Source organism: Tympanuchus pallidicinctus, unplaced genomic scaffold (genome assembly GCF_026119805.1).
Source record: "Tympanuchus pallidicinctus isolate F22 unplaced genomic scaffold, pur_lepc_1.0 scaffold58, whole genome shotgun sequence".
Lineage (NCBI taxonomy): Eukaryota > Metazoa > Chordata > Aves > Galliformes > Phasianidae > Tympanuchus > Tympanuchus pallidicinctus.
The window spans coordinates 116,740-132,800 of record NW_026294778.1 but is presented as its reverse complement, the minus strand read 5'-3'; the positions used below and the strand labels follow the sequence as shown (position 1 = coordinate 132,800).

Sequence of the window (16,061 nt, the reverse complement as noted above, 5' to 3'; positions counted from 1 at the left end):
ACACGGTGGCAACATCGGGTGACCACAGGGTTGTTAGGAAGGAGTCTCAGGGGGAAAAATGGCTTGAGAGTGAAGGGATCGGAAGGGGAAAGTCTGGCCAGTGTGGGGTGAGCACGGGTAACCCTGTGGGTCATATGAGGCAAAGATGGTGTTGTGATGGGTGATGGGGTGACAAAGAGGTGACCACTGGGTGACCACGGTGGGGTGTCATTGGGTGACCACAGTAAGGAAGGGGAAGGACCACGGAGTCAACAGCTCAGCGAGTTCTAATTGAGAAGGGGACAGAGCAGGCTGTGCAGGGGCAGCAGGGAACGCGGTGACAACACAAAGGGAAACTCTAGCTCCTGGCTGGGGAGCGCAGGACATGCTGGTGGAGCAGCAGCTGCTAGTTGAGGATCCCTGCAGGGAAAGGGGGAGAAATGAGGACCGCAGTGAGCCTGGGGCTCCTGGGTACAGCGCTGTCACTGGGGGAATGAGAAATTACCTGGAGTGGTTGGATCGGGGTGCCCTGAAACTGAGCGAGACGAGGTCATGGTCACATTGAGCGAGCGTGGCCACAGCTCACCGCCGCCATCTCCTTCCCCACAGCACAGCCCCGCTGCCCCACTGCTCACCTTTCTTAGTGTGCAGGAAGAGGAAGAGCCCCAGCGCCAGGTAGACGAGCCCCACCACCAAGCCCCCGATGCCCACCAGCAGCTTGCTCCTGCCCACATCCACCAGCGGCTCTGCAGGGACAGGAAGGGGAGCTCAGGTTCTGAAGGCCACGCTCCCACTCCCCCCAGAGCCGACAGGGGCGAGGGGCCTTACCCCAGGGCTGGCCGATGGGCTGCCGCAGGCTGGTGTGCTCCACCCGGCACGCGTAGCTGTCCCCGTGCCGTGGGCTGGTCTCCAGCAGCACCAGCACCTGGTAGGTCCAGTCCCCGTTCTGGATCACGTCCGTGGACACGACGCGCTCCGTCTCCTCCCGCCCATTCTGGAAGCACTTCACTTCGATCTCGGGTGGGTAGAAGCCCGTCACGTAGCAAGCCAGCCGGTCGCTTTGGGGCTGGGAGCCCGACTGCAGCGCACAGATCCTCACCTTGGGCTCTGCCGGGGGACAGAGGGAGAGCGTTGGGGACGGGCTGTGAGAGCGCCGCGTGTGCTCATCAGCGCTGTGCCCGTCGCGAGCTGTGCGGACGCGTGAACTCACCTCTCTTCCGCAGCGTCACAGGGGCCACTGTCTCGTGGTTGTAGTTGCAGAGCATTTCCACCGCAGCCCTGTTCTTCTCCAGCACGTCCGGCTGGCTGTTGAAGAGCCGAGCAGAAGGCTCTCCCAGGACCGTGTCGGCCACGAAGAGACCGACGTCGCTGTCGAAGTGCACGTACTGCTGCCGGTTGTAGACGTGCCTCACCAGAAACCTCGTCCGCTCGGTGCCATTGAGGAAGCGGCACTCAACTGTAGCGCTCCACTGGAAAAACGCTGCGGGGAGAGGGCGCCGTCACGGAGCGCAGCGGCCCCTCGCCGGACCCGAGAGCCCCTCCCCGCCCTCGCTCCGTCCCGGCCCCACCCCGCGCCCCCCACGGCTGCGGTGCCGCTGGCGTCCCGGAGCCCCGGGGCTCCGAACGCCGCGCGCGGGGCTGGGATGGGTGCCGGGAGAGCCCGGCAGGGACCGGCCTGCACCATCCCCACCCCGGCTCTCCGCGCTCACCCGAGGGCCGCGTGCCAGCGGCCAGCCGTGCTCCCAGCGCCATCAGTGCCACCAGCACGGCCCCGGCCGCCACCGCACGGCCGCTCCCCATGGCTGCTGTGGGAGGAGGATGAAGGGAGCAGGGAGTGCCTGGGCTGGGCGGCATCACCCGTCTCCGGGCAGATCTCCATTGCGGGTACCTCGATCAGCCCTGGCGTGACGGCGCCGTCCTGCGTGCCGTCCGTCTGTGTGTCTGTCTGTCTGTCTGCTCCGAGGAATGCTCGCTGCCGCTGCTCTGCCTGGGAACAGCCGTATCGCTCCCAGTGCTCCACCACTGCCTGAGCCCCACGGGTGGCCCCGTGCTCCCTCCATGACATTGCCACGCTCGCTCAGTGGTTGCCACGCGGTTTCACTGTCCTCGCACCATGCTCAACTCTTTATCATCCCTTTCTCACTCCGTGTTCCGCTCATATTACTCCTGTCGTCTGCGCATGGACACCTGACAGAAATGCCACTGTCTGCCCTTCGTCTTCTCATTGTCACCCGCTGTTTGCTCCAGCACCCTCTTGCTTACTCCACGCTCCCCCCTTTCATCCATGATCCCCACGGTCCATCCATAGCGAACCCACGATCCTCCAGTGCTCTCACCACGCTCACCTGTTTGTCACCCCATGTCTGCTCCAGCACCCAAGGGCAGGTGCCCATTCAGGGGATGCGTGGGGTAGGATTGGGATGCAGACAGTGAGGGCACCCGGGATATTACCTCTCCTCACAGGAGGCCCTGCTTGGCACAAGCACCTCTCATCTTGAGATGATTTCCACAGTGCCCACAGCCAGGCCCAGGGCGCTCACAGGGTCTCACTTCTCTCAGAGGTGGCCGGGGCAGCATTTCATTTCATTTCATTTCATTTCATTTCATTTCATTTCATTTCATTTCATTTCATTTCTCTTCCCCCTCCAGTATTTCATGGTGGCCAAATGTAAGAGGCAGCCCTGTGACGCAGAGCTCTCTCCATACACCAGTGACAGATGCCACCAGCCCTGCTGCTAACTGCTCTGTGGGACACGCTCAGTTGCTTCCTGTGCCACTTCCCAGGCTCTTTCCATTCTTTCCGGCCTGTGGTCGCTCTATGCTCATCCCAGTGTCATTGCATGGTCAGTTGGTGGCCACACAATATTCTGCCCACGGTCTCTCCATGCTCACCCCACAGTTCCTTCACACTTCCTTCATAGTAACTTCATGGTCACCCGATGGTCCCCCTGCTCTCCCCGTGGTTATCCCAAGATACCCCCATAATCGCCTCTTTGCCCCCCATTCTTATGGGCTGTTACCTCTGATGTCTTACCGCGGTCACATCATGTTCTCCCCGTGGTCCCCTTTGATCACCCCATGGTCACCCACGGTTGCCCTCACGGACCTCCCAGACCTCACAGCGCTGTTGCACGGGGCTGCAAACGCTGCGGTGACACAGGTCAGCAGTGGGGCTGGGCTGTGTCCAAGCACCCTTCCTCTGACCAAGCACCCCAAGGACAGGACCCACATAAGGGGATGTGTGGGTCAGGATGGGGATGCGGGGCTATGATGGCACACGGGACGCTCAGCCTCATCACAGCGGGCTCCTGTGGCTGCAGGCACCATTCATCTGCACGACCTTGAGCACGAGGACGGTGCCTGTGTCGATGCTGGCCGTAGCCATGGTCAGGCCTGTGGTGCACACCAGAGTCTCAGTGCTCTTGGAGGTGAGCAGGAGCAGCTGGGGCTGTGCTGGGGGATGCAGTGGTGTTGAGCTGTGACCATGCTGACCTCGTCTCGCTCAGTTTCAGGGCACCCCAATCCAACCACTCCAGGTAATTTCTCATTCCCCAGTGGCATCACTGTGCTCAGAGGAGCCCGAAAACCACTCTGGTCCTCCCTTTCCCTGCAGGGATTCTGAATTACGAGCTGCCCCACACTGCTGCTCCACCAGCATGTCCTGCGCTCCCCAGCCAGGAGCTAGAGTTTCCCTTTGTGTTGTCACCGCGTTCCCTGCTGCCCCTGCACAGCCTGCTCTGTCCCCTTCTCAATTAGAACTCGCTGAGCTGTTGACTCCGTGGTCCTTCCCCTTCCTTACTGTGGTCACCCAATGACACCCCGCTGTGGTCACCCAGTGGTCACCTCTTTGTCACCCCATCACAACACCATCTTTGCCCCATGTGACCCACATGATTACCCATGGTCACCCTATGATGGCCAGACTTTCCCCTTCTGATCCCTGACCTATTTGTCACCACATTCTTATCCATGGTCACCTCATGACTGTGTCGTGTTTTGGCTGTGACACCCCATGACCACCCAGTGTTCCTGTCGCAGTGTCCTCGTTCCAACTCAGACACTCTTTGGTGGCCCAAGGATCTGTAGGGACCCCCATGGAGCTCAGCAGTGGGACGTGGCCATGGTCAGGCCCGTGGTGCACACCAGCGTCTCAGTGCTCTCGGAGGTGAGCAGGAGCAGCTGGGGCTTTCAAGTGCAACAAGGGATCACAAGGTGAGCACCGAGCTACCATGAGGTGAACCTTGGGAACCACAGAGATAATATGAGGGCGATGGTTTTGACTGGGAGACGATGAGGACAGAGATGATGAGACCCCTGAGTCCCCCTGCCTTCCTTTCATAGTGACCTCAGTAGTTTGGGCAGAGGCAGAAGTGACGGGGCTCTTCACCTCTGACACTACGGTGGTGAGCGCTCACGTGAGGGCTGGATCCAGGGCCCACACAGGGAAATGCCCGGCCATGTCTGCGTTCACCCAGACAGAACCACTATGAAAGGAGACTTTGTTCAGGCTGTCCATTTCACCCAGTGCCTCGAACCTCCTCCTGCTGATAAGGCCAGTCCCTGCACAAGGAGCATCATCTCTTAGGGCAGGGAGCTGAGCTGCACAAAGCAGATAAAAAGCTTTGTGGTATTGGACAGAGAAAGATGGGTGGTTTAACAACGCTACTGCAACTGCAGACAACACTCAGCCTGGTCCCTGGTGACCCACAGAAACAGAGCTCTGCTTCAGGCCTCGCTCTGCAGCTTGGAACAAGCAGGGATCTCCTCTAGAGTTGCCTGCATCTCGACTGCCTTTTCTTCTCTGAAGTGTCCGTACATCAGCACATGCAGCGTGGGGAATAAATGGGAATAATCTGAGGGCTGTGCGAGGCTGCAGAACCGTGATCTTATGGCTACCACAGAGACACAGTGGGAACAGCTCTGATGACTGGAAGGCCCACGTGGATGGTTATGACACTTTTTGGAAGGACAGGCCAGCAAGGCAGGGACTGGACTTCAGAGAATCATTGAATCATTAAGGTTGGAAAAGACCTCCAAGGTCTCATCTACTGCAATCAGCCACCCACCACCAGGAGCACCCACCAAAACACGCCCCTAAATTCTACATCCGTCCTTTGCTTAAGCAACTCCAGAGACGGTGACTCCACCAATTCCCTGGGCAACCTGTTCCAGCAATCACTCTTCTGAGAAGAAACTCTTCCTAATACCCAACCCGACCCCCCCCCGGCACAACGTGACCCCATTCCCTCCCTTCCTATCACTCGCCATCCAGGAGAAGAGGCCGAATTCCGCCTCCCTTTCAGGGAGTAGCAGAGAGCGATGACGTCTCCCAGTCCTTCTCTTCTCTGGACTGAACACTTCCAGTTCCTTCAGCTGCTCCCCACAAGATCTCTGCTCCAGCCTTCACAGCTCCGTCGCCCTTCTCTGGACACATCCCAGGCCCTCGGCGCCTTGCTGTGTGCGGCCCAGCACTGAACACAGCATCTGAGGGGACGATGGCCTCCTGCTCCTGCTGCTGATACAAGCCAGGATGCCAGTGGCCTTTTGGCCTCCTGTGCTCATCGCTGGCTCACGTTCAGCTGACTGCAGAACAACACCCTGTCATGGCCTTATGATTTTGGGTTATGGGTATTCCACTCGTACCACAGTGTGATACATGTGATGGACCACACTGCAAGTACAACAGTTAATGCTCCAGTTCCATGGACTGTGCATACATCTGGGTACCCGCTTCTCAGAAGGGAAGAACCACATTCTGCACCCCTAAGAGGACTTTGTGTTATTCTGATTCCATTTTCTGCTCAGAAGTAAGGATAAAACTGTTTGCATATTGCGAGATGTTCCCTTTTTCCTCTTCTGCTTGGCCTGGCTAGATGTCTCATCTGCCTCAGCATGAGAGTAAGGCCTTCAGTTTTTGGATACTATCTTTTTACTTGACTTATTAGCTTCAATTCTAATTTATTGTATTATAGTGTGTTACCTTGCATCCTGATATCTTTTTTAGTAAACTAGTTTGTTTCTCCTCAGGTTGTTGCTGCTGTTTTGTTTCCAGGCCCATCTCCCCACCCTTTTCCATTTTTCCCTTTCATTTTTCCCCAGGCCTGGGTCAATTGCTGACAAACCCCCAGGTCTGTTTCCTCCGCTCAGCTTTTCAGCCACTCTGCCCCAAGCCTGTAACCATGTAACAACCATGGGGTTGTTGTGCCCAGTGTGCAGGACCTGGCATTGTTCTTTGTGACCTTCAGCCATTAGACGGTCTGCCCAAGTCCCTCTGTAGGGCCTTTCTACCCGTAGGAAGATTGACACTTGCCCCTAGCTTGGTGTCATCTGTAAACTTACTGATGATGCACCCAATGCCCTCATCCAGATTGTCAACAGAGATATTAAACAGGGCAGGACGCAGTGCTCACCCATGAGGAACAGCAGTGCTGAGCGGGGGCCAGCAGGACCTATTTCCTTTCATCAGCCTTCCTGGACCCCTTTACCCTTCAGGTCTGACTCCCACGGGATCCTCCTGTTGTGGCTGAACCTGAGGCGGCTCGCACAGATGTTCGCTCACCCCCCTTCCCAGTGCCATGGGCCAGAGAATAGCAAACAAAACAGTTATTTACTAACACGGAGGAAAGGAAAAGGATAATCGTTATGACAAACACATCTCCATAGCAATGTATGCAACAAGTGATGCACAAGCAATTGCTCGCCGCTTCCAGAACAGTGCCCAGCTTGCCCCTCAAACAGCAGATTGAGCAAAGCGAACACCCACCCCCTTCAAAACTCCTTCTGCTTGATGTCACATGCCACGGAATATTCCTTTGGCCACTTTCAGTTGTCCTAATTCACCTCCCTCCCAACTGCCTGGGCCCTTCGCTGTGAATGGCCTTGGCTCTGTACAGCACTGCTGAGCAGCAGCTATAAACATCGGTGTGTCAGCAACGTTGCTTTTCTCCTGGAAGCAAAACACAACGTCACACCAGCCACTGTGAAGAAAACAGCTCAATCCCAGCTGAATCTCAAAGCTGCTGATGGGCACGGAGGTCTTGACGAGGGGCTCCTCTGCCTGGCACTGTGGCTCTTCTATTGCTGCGCAATGCAGAAAGTGAGCAGCAGGGCAGCGGAGGCTGTGCTGGGGGCTGTGGCCATGCTGACCTCATCTCACCGCGTTTCAGGGCACCCCATGCTTACCACACCAGCTAACATCTGATTCCCCCAGACCTGTTGCTCTTCTGACTCATAAGGGAGCTGCTCCCAGCCTCCGTCATCTTCGCAGCCCTCTGCTAAACTCCCTCTGCCAATTCCTTGTCTGTCTTGTACTGAGGAGCCCAGAACTGAACGCCGTGTTCCAGATGTGGCCTCACCAAGGGCAGAGCAGAGGGGGAGGATCACCTTCCTCAACCTGATGACCACACTCATCTGATGCACCCTAGGATACCAGTGGCCTTCTTGGCCACAAGGGCACGCTGCGGGCTCACAGTCAACCTGCTGGTCATCCAGGTCCTGCTCCTCAAAGCTCCTCTCCAGAAAGTCAGGCCTAACCTGTACTGACAACAGCGACTGTGCTGCCTTTGAAGCGTTTTTCAGTAACTCTCGCAATGACCTCCTCTGTAATTTTGCCAGGCACCAAAGAGAGACTGGCAGGACTGGAATTGGCAAGGTCTTCCTTCTCGCCCTTCCTACAAACTGAGATGTTTCCCAGCTTCCAGACAACTGGGACATCTTGCAATTCCCAGGATCCGTGGATAAACTCCAATAGATTTACACGCATGCAACTGGAGCAGCAAATCCCACCCACGTTCGCAGTCCACTGGAAGCTTATCATCAGTGCAGTCGTGCTCCTCAACTCGGGGCTCCAGGAGGCCCACGACCCATCTACAGTGTTCAATGTAGAGGTGAAAAAACGTGCATTCTGTGACTGCTTGTTCTATGGCCCGACGTATGAGGTGATCAACCTCATCAAGTAACGAAGAGATGTCATCCACGATCCTCCTTTTGCTGGTTACACGAACCTTTCCATTGTCCCCCACATTAGTGGCCAGCTTCAGCTTTAACTGAGCTTGGACAGCATAAACCTTACCCTCAGAACAGTAGACAGCATTTCTGTTGTTCCCCCATGCCGCCTGACCTGGCTGCAGTGTCCATTCACTTTCCTTTCCACCTGAACTCCAAGAGGAAAACTCTGCTCGGATAAGCTGGACTTCAGTCCCGCTTCCTGACTACCAGCAGTCTGCTTCTACCTGCACAAGTGCTCTTGAGAGATGGCTCTTAAATGGCGACCAGCACTGATGGACTCCAGTGCCTAGGGCAAGAGATGCTGTTCTGGAGATCCCACTTTAATTCCATACAGAACCATTAATTGGGATCACCGTCTTACGTTAGATTCCCACTTAATTGTCTCATCCCTTAACCAGTACCCAGAGGCTCTCAGCCATGTCAGTGCCAACTCCAAGCTCCTTCGCGTATCCACCCTGTTCCCAGCTGAAAGAGAGCAGTATGCATAATTCCCATGGCAGGAGGGAAGGGGGAAGAGCATTTACCCCAAGAATGGATGTAAGGTCAAGAAGGGAGCCGCAGTCCATCCAAAGCACGGGAAAACTCTCCTGCTGATCAGGGAGAAATCAGGGGCTGGCTGATCCAAATACACCCAAGGGAAAATGTGAGCACCTCCTCTGAGCACTGGAGTGGCAATCGTGACCCTGGAGCGGGACGCACGCAGGGTATCTCTTACCCCAGCTGGGCACAGTGCTCTCTTTACAGTGCTCTCTCCTGCGCCCCATGCAGGGAAAGGGGTTTGCCAGCTCAGGGACTTCCGAAGCTGGGTGTCCATGAGGAAACTTCAAACCTGTGTTGCAGCTGCTGTGACTTGACGTGCTGACAGCAGTAAAATGTCACCAGGCAGTCGCTCTGCAACAGGTAACGGAGTGGTGAGCAGGAGACGACAGGAAAAGCACAAGTCGATTTTCATAGGCGATAACCAGGATGAGGAAGGGAACAGGAGGGGTTGGATGTGTCCTGCGGCCGAGGTCGGGTACCCAAACATGGATGGGGTTTGTATTTCCCTGCTCTCAGCCACGCACACCATTCCCCGCCCAGCTCACGGTGGATCTCCCCGTTCACACACTGGAGCACATCTTCATTACAGTGAGGATGACGTTACAGAGCTCTCCCTGCTGGCTGCAGCACTTTACCTGCCAGATGAAGGAGTCTGGGGACCCACAGGCTCCGTCTCTCGCGAGGATGTGCAGGAAGGCAGGGAGACAGGACCTGAAAGTAAAGCTCTGCACAAACTCAGGGCACTTTTATGGGCTGTCTCCTCTGTGGATGCGCTTGTGGGAGTTGAGTTTAGAACTGCTGCTGAAGCTCTTCCCACACTCACAGCACCGGTAGGGTCTCTCTCCCGTGTGGATTCGTTGGTGGACAGTCAGGTAGGAAGAGGTTTTGAAGCTCTTCTCACACTCAGAGCACTGGTAAGGTCTCTCTCCCGTGTGGATGTGCTGGTGGTAAGCGAGGCTGGAAGTGCTGCCGAAGCTCTTCCCACACTCGGAGCACTCAAAGGGTCTCTCCCCCGTGTGGACACGGCGGTGGCACTTCAATTCCGAGCTTCTTTTGAAGCTCTTCCCGCACTCTGAGCACTTGTAAGGTTTGTATCCCGTGTGGACGCGCAGGTGCACAATGAGGTCAGAACTGCTTTTGAAGCTCTTGCCACACTCAGGGCACTGGAAGGGTCTCTCCTGTGTGTGGATGCGCTGGTGGGAGGTGAGATGAGCGCTGCTTTTGAAGCTCTTTGGACACTCCGGACACTTAAAAGGCCTCTCCCCCGTATGGATGCGGTGGTGCACAATGAGGTCAGAGCTGCTCCTGAAGCTCTTCCCACACTCAGGGCACTGGAAGGGCCTCTCTCCTGTGTGGATGCGCTGGTGGCGGATGAGGTTCGAACTGCTTCTGAAGCTCTTTGGACATTCAGGACACTTGAAGGGTCTCTCCTCTGTGTGGATGCACTGGTGGCAGGTGAGGGGGAAACTGTTCTTGAAGCTCTTTGGACACTCAGAACACCTAAAGGATCTCTCTCCTCTGTGGATGCGCTGACGGAAGGCGAGGTGGGATTTCCATTTGAAGCTTTTGGTACAATCTGAACACTTGTACAATCTCTTCATTGAGCATACACAACAGTGGTTAAAAAGCTTTTCAGGCTTTTTCCACACTCAGCACGTGGGTTCTGCCTTTTCTCCTGGCACACTTCCTTACTCCTTGCATCTTCAGGCTGTTTTTGACCTGTGCTGCAGTCCAGGAGATTCCTCACAGTCTCTCCTGGAGGGTTTCCCTGTTGCTTCTTGAGGTGCTCTACTTGTTTCAGATCCCCTTGGATATCCTTTCTGATTTCTTCCACCAAGACACTTCCACACCGCCTTTCAGTCACATCACAATTCTGTACACCCTCCTGAACAGTTGTGATTCCACGTCCTGCTGGATGACAGAGAAAAGCCAGAAATAACACAGTAGGCCTAAACTATTTCTCAGACAAAGATGGTTCTTGTCAGCCCAACCTCCTCCTGTCCCCCACCATCTCACCTGGGCTGAGATCTCCTGCCATGTCCTCCAGGACATGCACATCTGGGTCCCAGGGGTCTTCCTCTCCTTCAAGCAGGGAGACCACCATAGGTTTGGGGGCTGGACATGGAGGTTAAATACAGAAGCAGAGGACGTGAAAGCATTCCGATGATTCTGGCACAGCTGCTTCTCCAACAACTCCACTCGGTGTCCCTCCCAACTTCTGTAACCACAATAAGGGCCTGGATGACACTGGGCCAACACATACTGGCTTGCTTTGAAGCCCAACACGACCTCTACGTACCTGAAAATTATGCAGGAACAGTTTCTCTAATGTTCACCTTAGGATTTCTTTTTTTAAATTGTATCCAAACTGCTTAGTGCCCAAGGCTTCATAAAGGTTTGCAATAATTCAATGGAAAAGGGAAAAAAAAGGCAAATAACCAGAGTTGTCAGGTTGCTGGAGCACGGCGGCACAATGCAACGCAGCAATATGCAACACAGCCACACAAAGACAGCTTGCAGGAGCTGATCCAACCCCTCCCAGCTGATGGCTGCTGGCCAGCAGTGACTCTGGACCATTTCTCAGAGTTCTAAGCAGCTAATCCTTCCTGAAACATATGAGAAACTTACCTACATTTTGTTTCTGGTGCTGCCGCGTTCCTCCACAAGTAACTACACTGCAATTATTCTAAGCCCTGCTTGCAGTGTCGTTCTACACAGCCAAAGGAGCCCTAACAAGGACGAAAGGCAGCAAAGCCCTCACCCAGCGAGGCCACGCACGCGTACGTCTCCAGCATCACGTCCCGGTACAGCGCTCGCTGCGCAGGGTCCAGCAGCGCCCACTGCTCCCTGCTGAAATACACGGCCACCTCCGCAAAGGTCACGGGCTCCTGCAAGCAAAGAGGCTCCTTGCTGGGAACTGCCACGGCCCAGGGAAGCAGCTGGCAGAGAAGAGAAAGGCACCTCCCTCTCCCCATGCATTCACATCCCTCACTTGCTTGCTTCCCCACACTCCTACCTGAGATGGATGCGGTGTGGCCATTTGTTGCTCTCCCGCAGACTGCGATTGTCACAGGTGAAAGGCAGGAGTTTCACTGGAGCCTGCTGGGACTAAAGAATTGGCAGGATAGGTGTGAGGGAATGCTGCTGTCCCTAGAATCATACAATCATAGAATCGCAAGGTTGGAAATGACCTACAAGATTATCTAATCCAACCCCCCTCCTATTCCTGTTAGTACCACAAGCTACTAAACCATATCTCCTGGCTCCTCATCCAGGCACCTCTTCAACACTGCCAGGAATGGCGACTCCACCACTTCCCTGGGCAGCCATTGCAATGCCTGACCGCCCTCGGAGAGAAAAAGTTTCTCCTAATGTTCAACCTCAACCTCCTCTGGTACAACTTCTGGCCGATTCCTCGGGTCCTAATGTTTGCCTGGGAGAAGAGGCCAGGCCCTTTTGCACCACAACCAAGGAGGGATCTCCGACCACAGATCCTCCCCAGTGGCTGTCAGCCCGTTGATGGGGTCTAAGGGAGTGCAGCCAGGCTCAAACCCTTCCTATCACACAGCTAAATTGCCTTCGCCTGTGCTGCCAGGGCTGACCAGTCCTTTCCCAGGCAATCCATCAGCGGATCTGGCCGGGACTCAGCAGTCGCCACAGAAGCAGTGACGCCGTGGGGCAGGGACACAGTGGAGCAATGATGCTACGGGGCAGCGTTGTTAGGGGGGAGCAGCACGGGGGAGCGCTGCTACGCGGCAATGACAGTTTTTGGTGCGGCGCTGTGGGGCACTGATGCTATTGGGCGGCTGTGGCAGCATAGCGAGAAAGAGATACGGAAGCGGAACGGCAAAGGGACGACCAGGAAGATTGCTCAGCGATCTCGGAACATCTCGGCGCACGGGGAAAAGGAAGGATCTCCAGGAAGGCCCTTCCACGGGATCCAAGAGAGGTGCGGCCCCCCCTTCCGATCACACCGCTGCACGGCCGCTACCTGCGCTGCCAGGGCTGAGCGGCCCGCTGCCAGGCGATCCATCAGCGGGCCGGGCCGGGACTCAGCACTTCCCGTTCGGCACCAAGAGCCCGAGGCGGCTGACAGCAAACGGCGACACGGGAGAGGATCTCAGCCGTCAGCCGGGCGGCGCTTCGCCCCCGGGGACAGCGGGCAGCGCCTGCGGGAAACGCGGCCCGGTGCGGCTTCAGGCCGTGGAGCAGCGCAGGAAGCCCCGGGACGGAGCGGGGAACGATCGCAGCGGAGAAAGCCGGCGGAGCGAGCGACGCGCCGTGACGTCACCGCGCGCCATGATGACGTCACGTCCGGCCTGCAGCGGAAGCGGAGTGCGGACGGGCGGGGGGGGAGTGGGACGGGGCGGGAGCGGCGCTGCCGCAGTTCGTATCCGGGGCTGCGGCGCGGAGCCGGGGGGCGGTGGGTGGCGGCCGGCGGGACGCGCGGACGGCGCGGGGCTGCAGCAGCGCTGCGCGGGGCGGCTGAGAGCAGGCGGTGAGGCCCGGCCCGCACTGTGCTGCGCCGCGTCCCGTCCCGTCCCGTTCCGCAGCGCTGCGGGAAGCGATGGGAGCGGCTGCGGTGCAGCGCTTCGCTTACTGCAAACGGCGCGTGTTTACGATGGGCGGCGGCTTGGCAAGACGGGCGTAGAAAGAAATGGGAGGAGCGAGAGAGGCGTGTGAGCCGCGGAAGGTATTGTTAATGCAGACGGCGTGAAGGTGCTGGGTGTGCAGAGGCCTCTTCTGCAGGGAGAAACGGGGTGAGCTGCCAGCAGCTTCCGTCAGTGCCCGCCGAGCGGCGAGCTGAAGTCGTGGGCAGTGCCTGAAGGGAGGCTCCGTGAAAGCTGGGATGGGGCTGTTTGATAAGGGTGTGTGGCGACAGGATGAGGGGAAACGGCTTTCAAGTGGAAGGAGGTCGATTTAGGCTGGCTGTTAGGAGGAAATTATTTCCTGAGAGGGAGCAGCTTGTGGATGCCCCCGCCCTGGAGGCATTCAGTGCCAGGCAGGACGGGGCTGTGGGAGGTGTCCCAGCCTGGAGCAGGGGATTGGAACTGGATGATCTGAAAGGTCTCTTGTAAGCCAAGCCATTCGGTGGTTCTGTGATCCTTTGGGAACTGCCGAGGAGAATGGCTTGAAGGAAACAGGAGCACTGCAGATGCAGTGTGCAGTTCAGAGAGCACCTCTGTGCAGTGAGAGCAGGGAGCGCCTGAAGCAATACGGCCCAGACACAGAGAGCAGCTCAGAACGGTGATGGAACCGTGGAAACACGAGGCTGGAGTGGAGCTACAAGATCATCCCATCCAACCGTCCTCCTACCACCGCTACCACCGCTGAGCTACTCAGCTTTATCTTGTGGCACCTCGACCAGAGTGTCAGTGGTCTGTGGGCTGGTTCGGCCTGGTTCCGTGACTGGCGGGAGGGGGGATCTGTGGATCCGCACCCTGGAAAATGGAAATGGGAAAAAGGATGAAGAGATGGGCTCTGAAACAGAACAGAAGCGACGATCTGAAAGGAAACAAACTAATTTGCTAGAAAAGATATCGGAATGCAAGATACACTCTGTAATACAAAATAATACAAGATCATTAGAATATGAGCTAAAAAATCAAATGCAAAGAGAGAGAGTGTCCAAAAGCCAAAGGCCTTACGCTCATGCTGAGGCAGACGGGCAGCAGAGGTGAGCCAGACGATGAAAAGGGCCATCAGGTGACCTCCCAAGGCCTTCTGTCTTTTCCCTCTGAGCAGAAATGGTAACAGAACAGTGAACAGCACCCCAGGGCCAAGAGGGACCCAATGTCCACGTCGCCATACCCGTGTCCCCCGTGCCAAGGCAACCTCGGTGTCACCCATGGAGGGCAGAAGGTGTCCGGGTGCCACGTCCCCATGTCATTGTTGCCAGGAGCCAAGGAGACCTCAGTACCACTTTCTTTGGGGTACGGTAAGGACGCCCGGTGCGTCCTCGTCCCCATGACAAAAGGAGCCCGGTGTCCTGGTCCAGGTTTTCCTGTCCTCAGGGCCGAGGGGACCTCAGTGTCACCTTTGGGGTACCAGAAGGGTCCCCCACATCCATGTCCCCGAAGCCAAAGGGACACCACTGTCTCCTCTGGGGTCCAAGTGTCCATCTCCGTGTGTTTGTGGCACAGAAGGGTCCCCGATATCCCCAGTGCTGAGAGGACCTCACTGTCACCGTGGGACTACAGAACAGGGTGAGGCGTTCATGTCACCGCCATGTTATCCCAGTGCTAAAGGGACGTCCGTGTCACTTTCAGGGTACAGAAGGGCCCCAAGCGTGTGTGCGCCCTATGTCCGTGAGCCTGTGCCCAAGGGGATCCCATGTGCACGTCCCCATGTCCCCAATGCAAAAGGGATTTTGGTGCCCTTTTTTTGGATACAGAAGGGAACCCTGTGCCCACGTCACTGCAGCCGAGGGCTCCTCCAGGAGTGCGCATCCCCACGTCCCCAGCACAGAGGGGACCTCACCGTCACCTCCGGGGTACAGAAGGGCCCCCGACGGCATTTCGGGGGTTCGTCGCCCTCCCTCACTCCCCCCAGCCCTCCCCCAGCTCCTCCAGCACCTCCCGCATGGTCCCCGTCCCCCCCCCCGACCCGAACACGCGATCGATGCGCTTCTCCCGGTCCCACACGCAGCGCCCGCGGTAGCGGATGCGCACGATGCGGTGTTCGGGCACCGCCAGGTCCGCGGGCCCCGCGTCGCACAGCGGCCCCGTGAAGAACTCCAGCAGCCGCCGCTCCACGACGCCCACGAAGCGGTCGCGGTACTCCACGGTGGCGGCCGCGGGGTCCGCTCGAGGGTCCCAGCGGAGGCGGCTGAGGACGGCGGCGGCGCGGCGCAGCGGCGGCTTCTTCCCCGCCGCTGCCGGTTCGTCCCGCGTCGCTGCCGGTTCCGGGCCGGCGGTCGGACTCCGCCCCGGGTGCGGGCGGCGGCAGCGCGGCCCGAAACGGCAGCGGCCCTCCAGGAACCAACGGCACGGGGCGGGCGCCGGGGCCGGAACCGGTTCCGCGCCGCCGGGACGCCGATCCGGGTCCGGGTCCTCGGGACCGCGATTCAGATCGGGCTCCGCGTTCGCGGGTCCGGGCGCCGGGTCCGCGCCCGCGTTCGGGTCTGGTTCCGCGAGTCCGGAGCGCGGCTCCGGTCCCGGCTGCGGGGATCCGGGCCGCAGACCGCCGTCCATGGGTCCGCGGTGCGGGTCCGGGTGCGGCAGCGGGCCCGTGAGTCCGGGGGCCGGAACCGGGTCCGTTCGGTGGCTTCGGGAGCGGCACCGGGCGCGGTGCGGGCAAAGAGCAGCGTGGGACGGGGCGGGGCCAGGACAGAAAGGGGGCGTGGCTGATGGCACGAAGGGGCGTGGTTAACGGCGATGGGCGTGGCTGGAATCGGACCGACGGCGTGCGGGGGCGTGGCCAAACGGAAAGGGCGTGGTTTAGCCAAAAAGCGACGGGCGCAGGGCATGGGGGCGTGGCCAGGAATGTTAGGGGCGTGGCTTCAAAACTGAGACGACCCGGGGGGCGTGGCCAGG

At 57.9% G+C, this 16,061-nt stretch overlaps 5 protein-coding genes across 7 annotated transcripts in view; 1 reads left to right on the top strand and 4 right to left on the bottom strand.

Moving 5' to 3' along the window:
• Positions 1-3,753, top strand: part of LOC128091986 (class II histocompatibility antigen, B-L beta chain-like) — an 83,755-nt gene extending 80,002 nt beyond the window's left edge. The window contains exon 8 of the mRNA XM_052705415.1: positions 3,593-3,753. Coding sequence (XP_052561375.1) covers positions 3,593-3,735 — 143 coding nt within the window. The 3' untranslated portion in view covers positions 3,736-3,753. The remainder of the gene's footprint in view (positions 1-3,592) is intronic.
• On the bottom strand, positions 462-1,859 carry LOC128092000 (class II histocompatibility antigen, B-L beta chain-like). Its single transcript, XM_052705435.1, has 5 exons — positions 1,689-1,859; positions 1,190-1,459; positions 808-1,086; positions 615-725; positions 462-514 (listed from the first exon to the last, which is right to left on the bottom strand). Exons 1-5 carry the CDS (start codon positions 1,831-1,833, stop codon positions 462-464), a joined length of 858 nt encoding a protein of 285 aa, XP_052561395.1. The 5' UTR covers positions 1,834-1,859.
• Positions 3,754-8,727: 4,974 nt separating the features above from the next.
• Positions 8,728-16,061, bottom strand: part of LOC128091993 (zinc finger protein ZFP2-like) — a 41,097-nt gene continuing 33,763 nt past the window's right edge. The window contains exon 5 of one of the 2 annotated variants that reach the window (XM_052705425.1): positions 8,728-10,026. In XM_052705425.1, the coding sequence (XP_052561385.1) occupies positions 9,273-10,026 (754 nt within the window). In that variant the 3' untranslated portion in view covers positions 8,728-9,272. The remainder of the gene's footprint in view (positions 10,027-16,061) is intronic. The other variant, XM_052705426.1, reaches the window with a different exon arrangement.
• On the bottom strand, positions 9,887-11,534 carry LOC128092010 (zinc finger protein 620-like). Of its 2 annotated transcripts, none has more exons than XM_052705444.1 (4): positions 11,288-11,534; positions 10,543-10,641; positions 10,066-10,437; positions 9,887-9,981 (listed from the first exon to the last, which is right to left on the bottom strand). In XM_052705444.1, exons 1-3 carry the CDS (start codon positions 11,499-11,501, stop codon positions 10,124-10,126), a joined length of 627 nt encoding a protein of 208 aa, XP_052561404.1. In that variant the 5' UTR covers positions 11,502-11,534; the 3' UTR covers positions 9,887-9,981; positions 10,066-10,123. The 2 variants fall into 2 exon arrangements, with proteins under 2 accessions (XP_052561404.1, XP_052561405.1); XM_052705445.1 differs by having other exon boundaries at positions 10,066-10,434.
• On the bottom strand, positions 14,729-15,993 carry LOC128092006 (leukocyte receptor cluster member 9-like). Its single transcript, XM_052705442.1, has one exon. It carries the CDS (start codon positions 15,717-15,719, stop codon positions 15,066-15,068), a length of 654 nt encoding a protein of 217 aa, XP_052561402.1. The 5' UTR covers positions 15,720-15,993; the 3' UTR covers positions 14,729-15,065.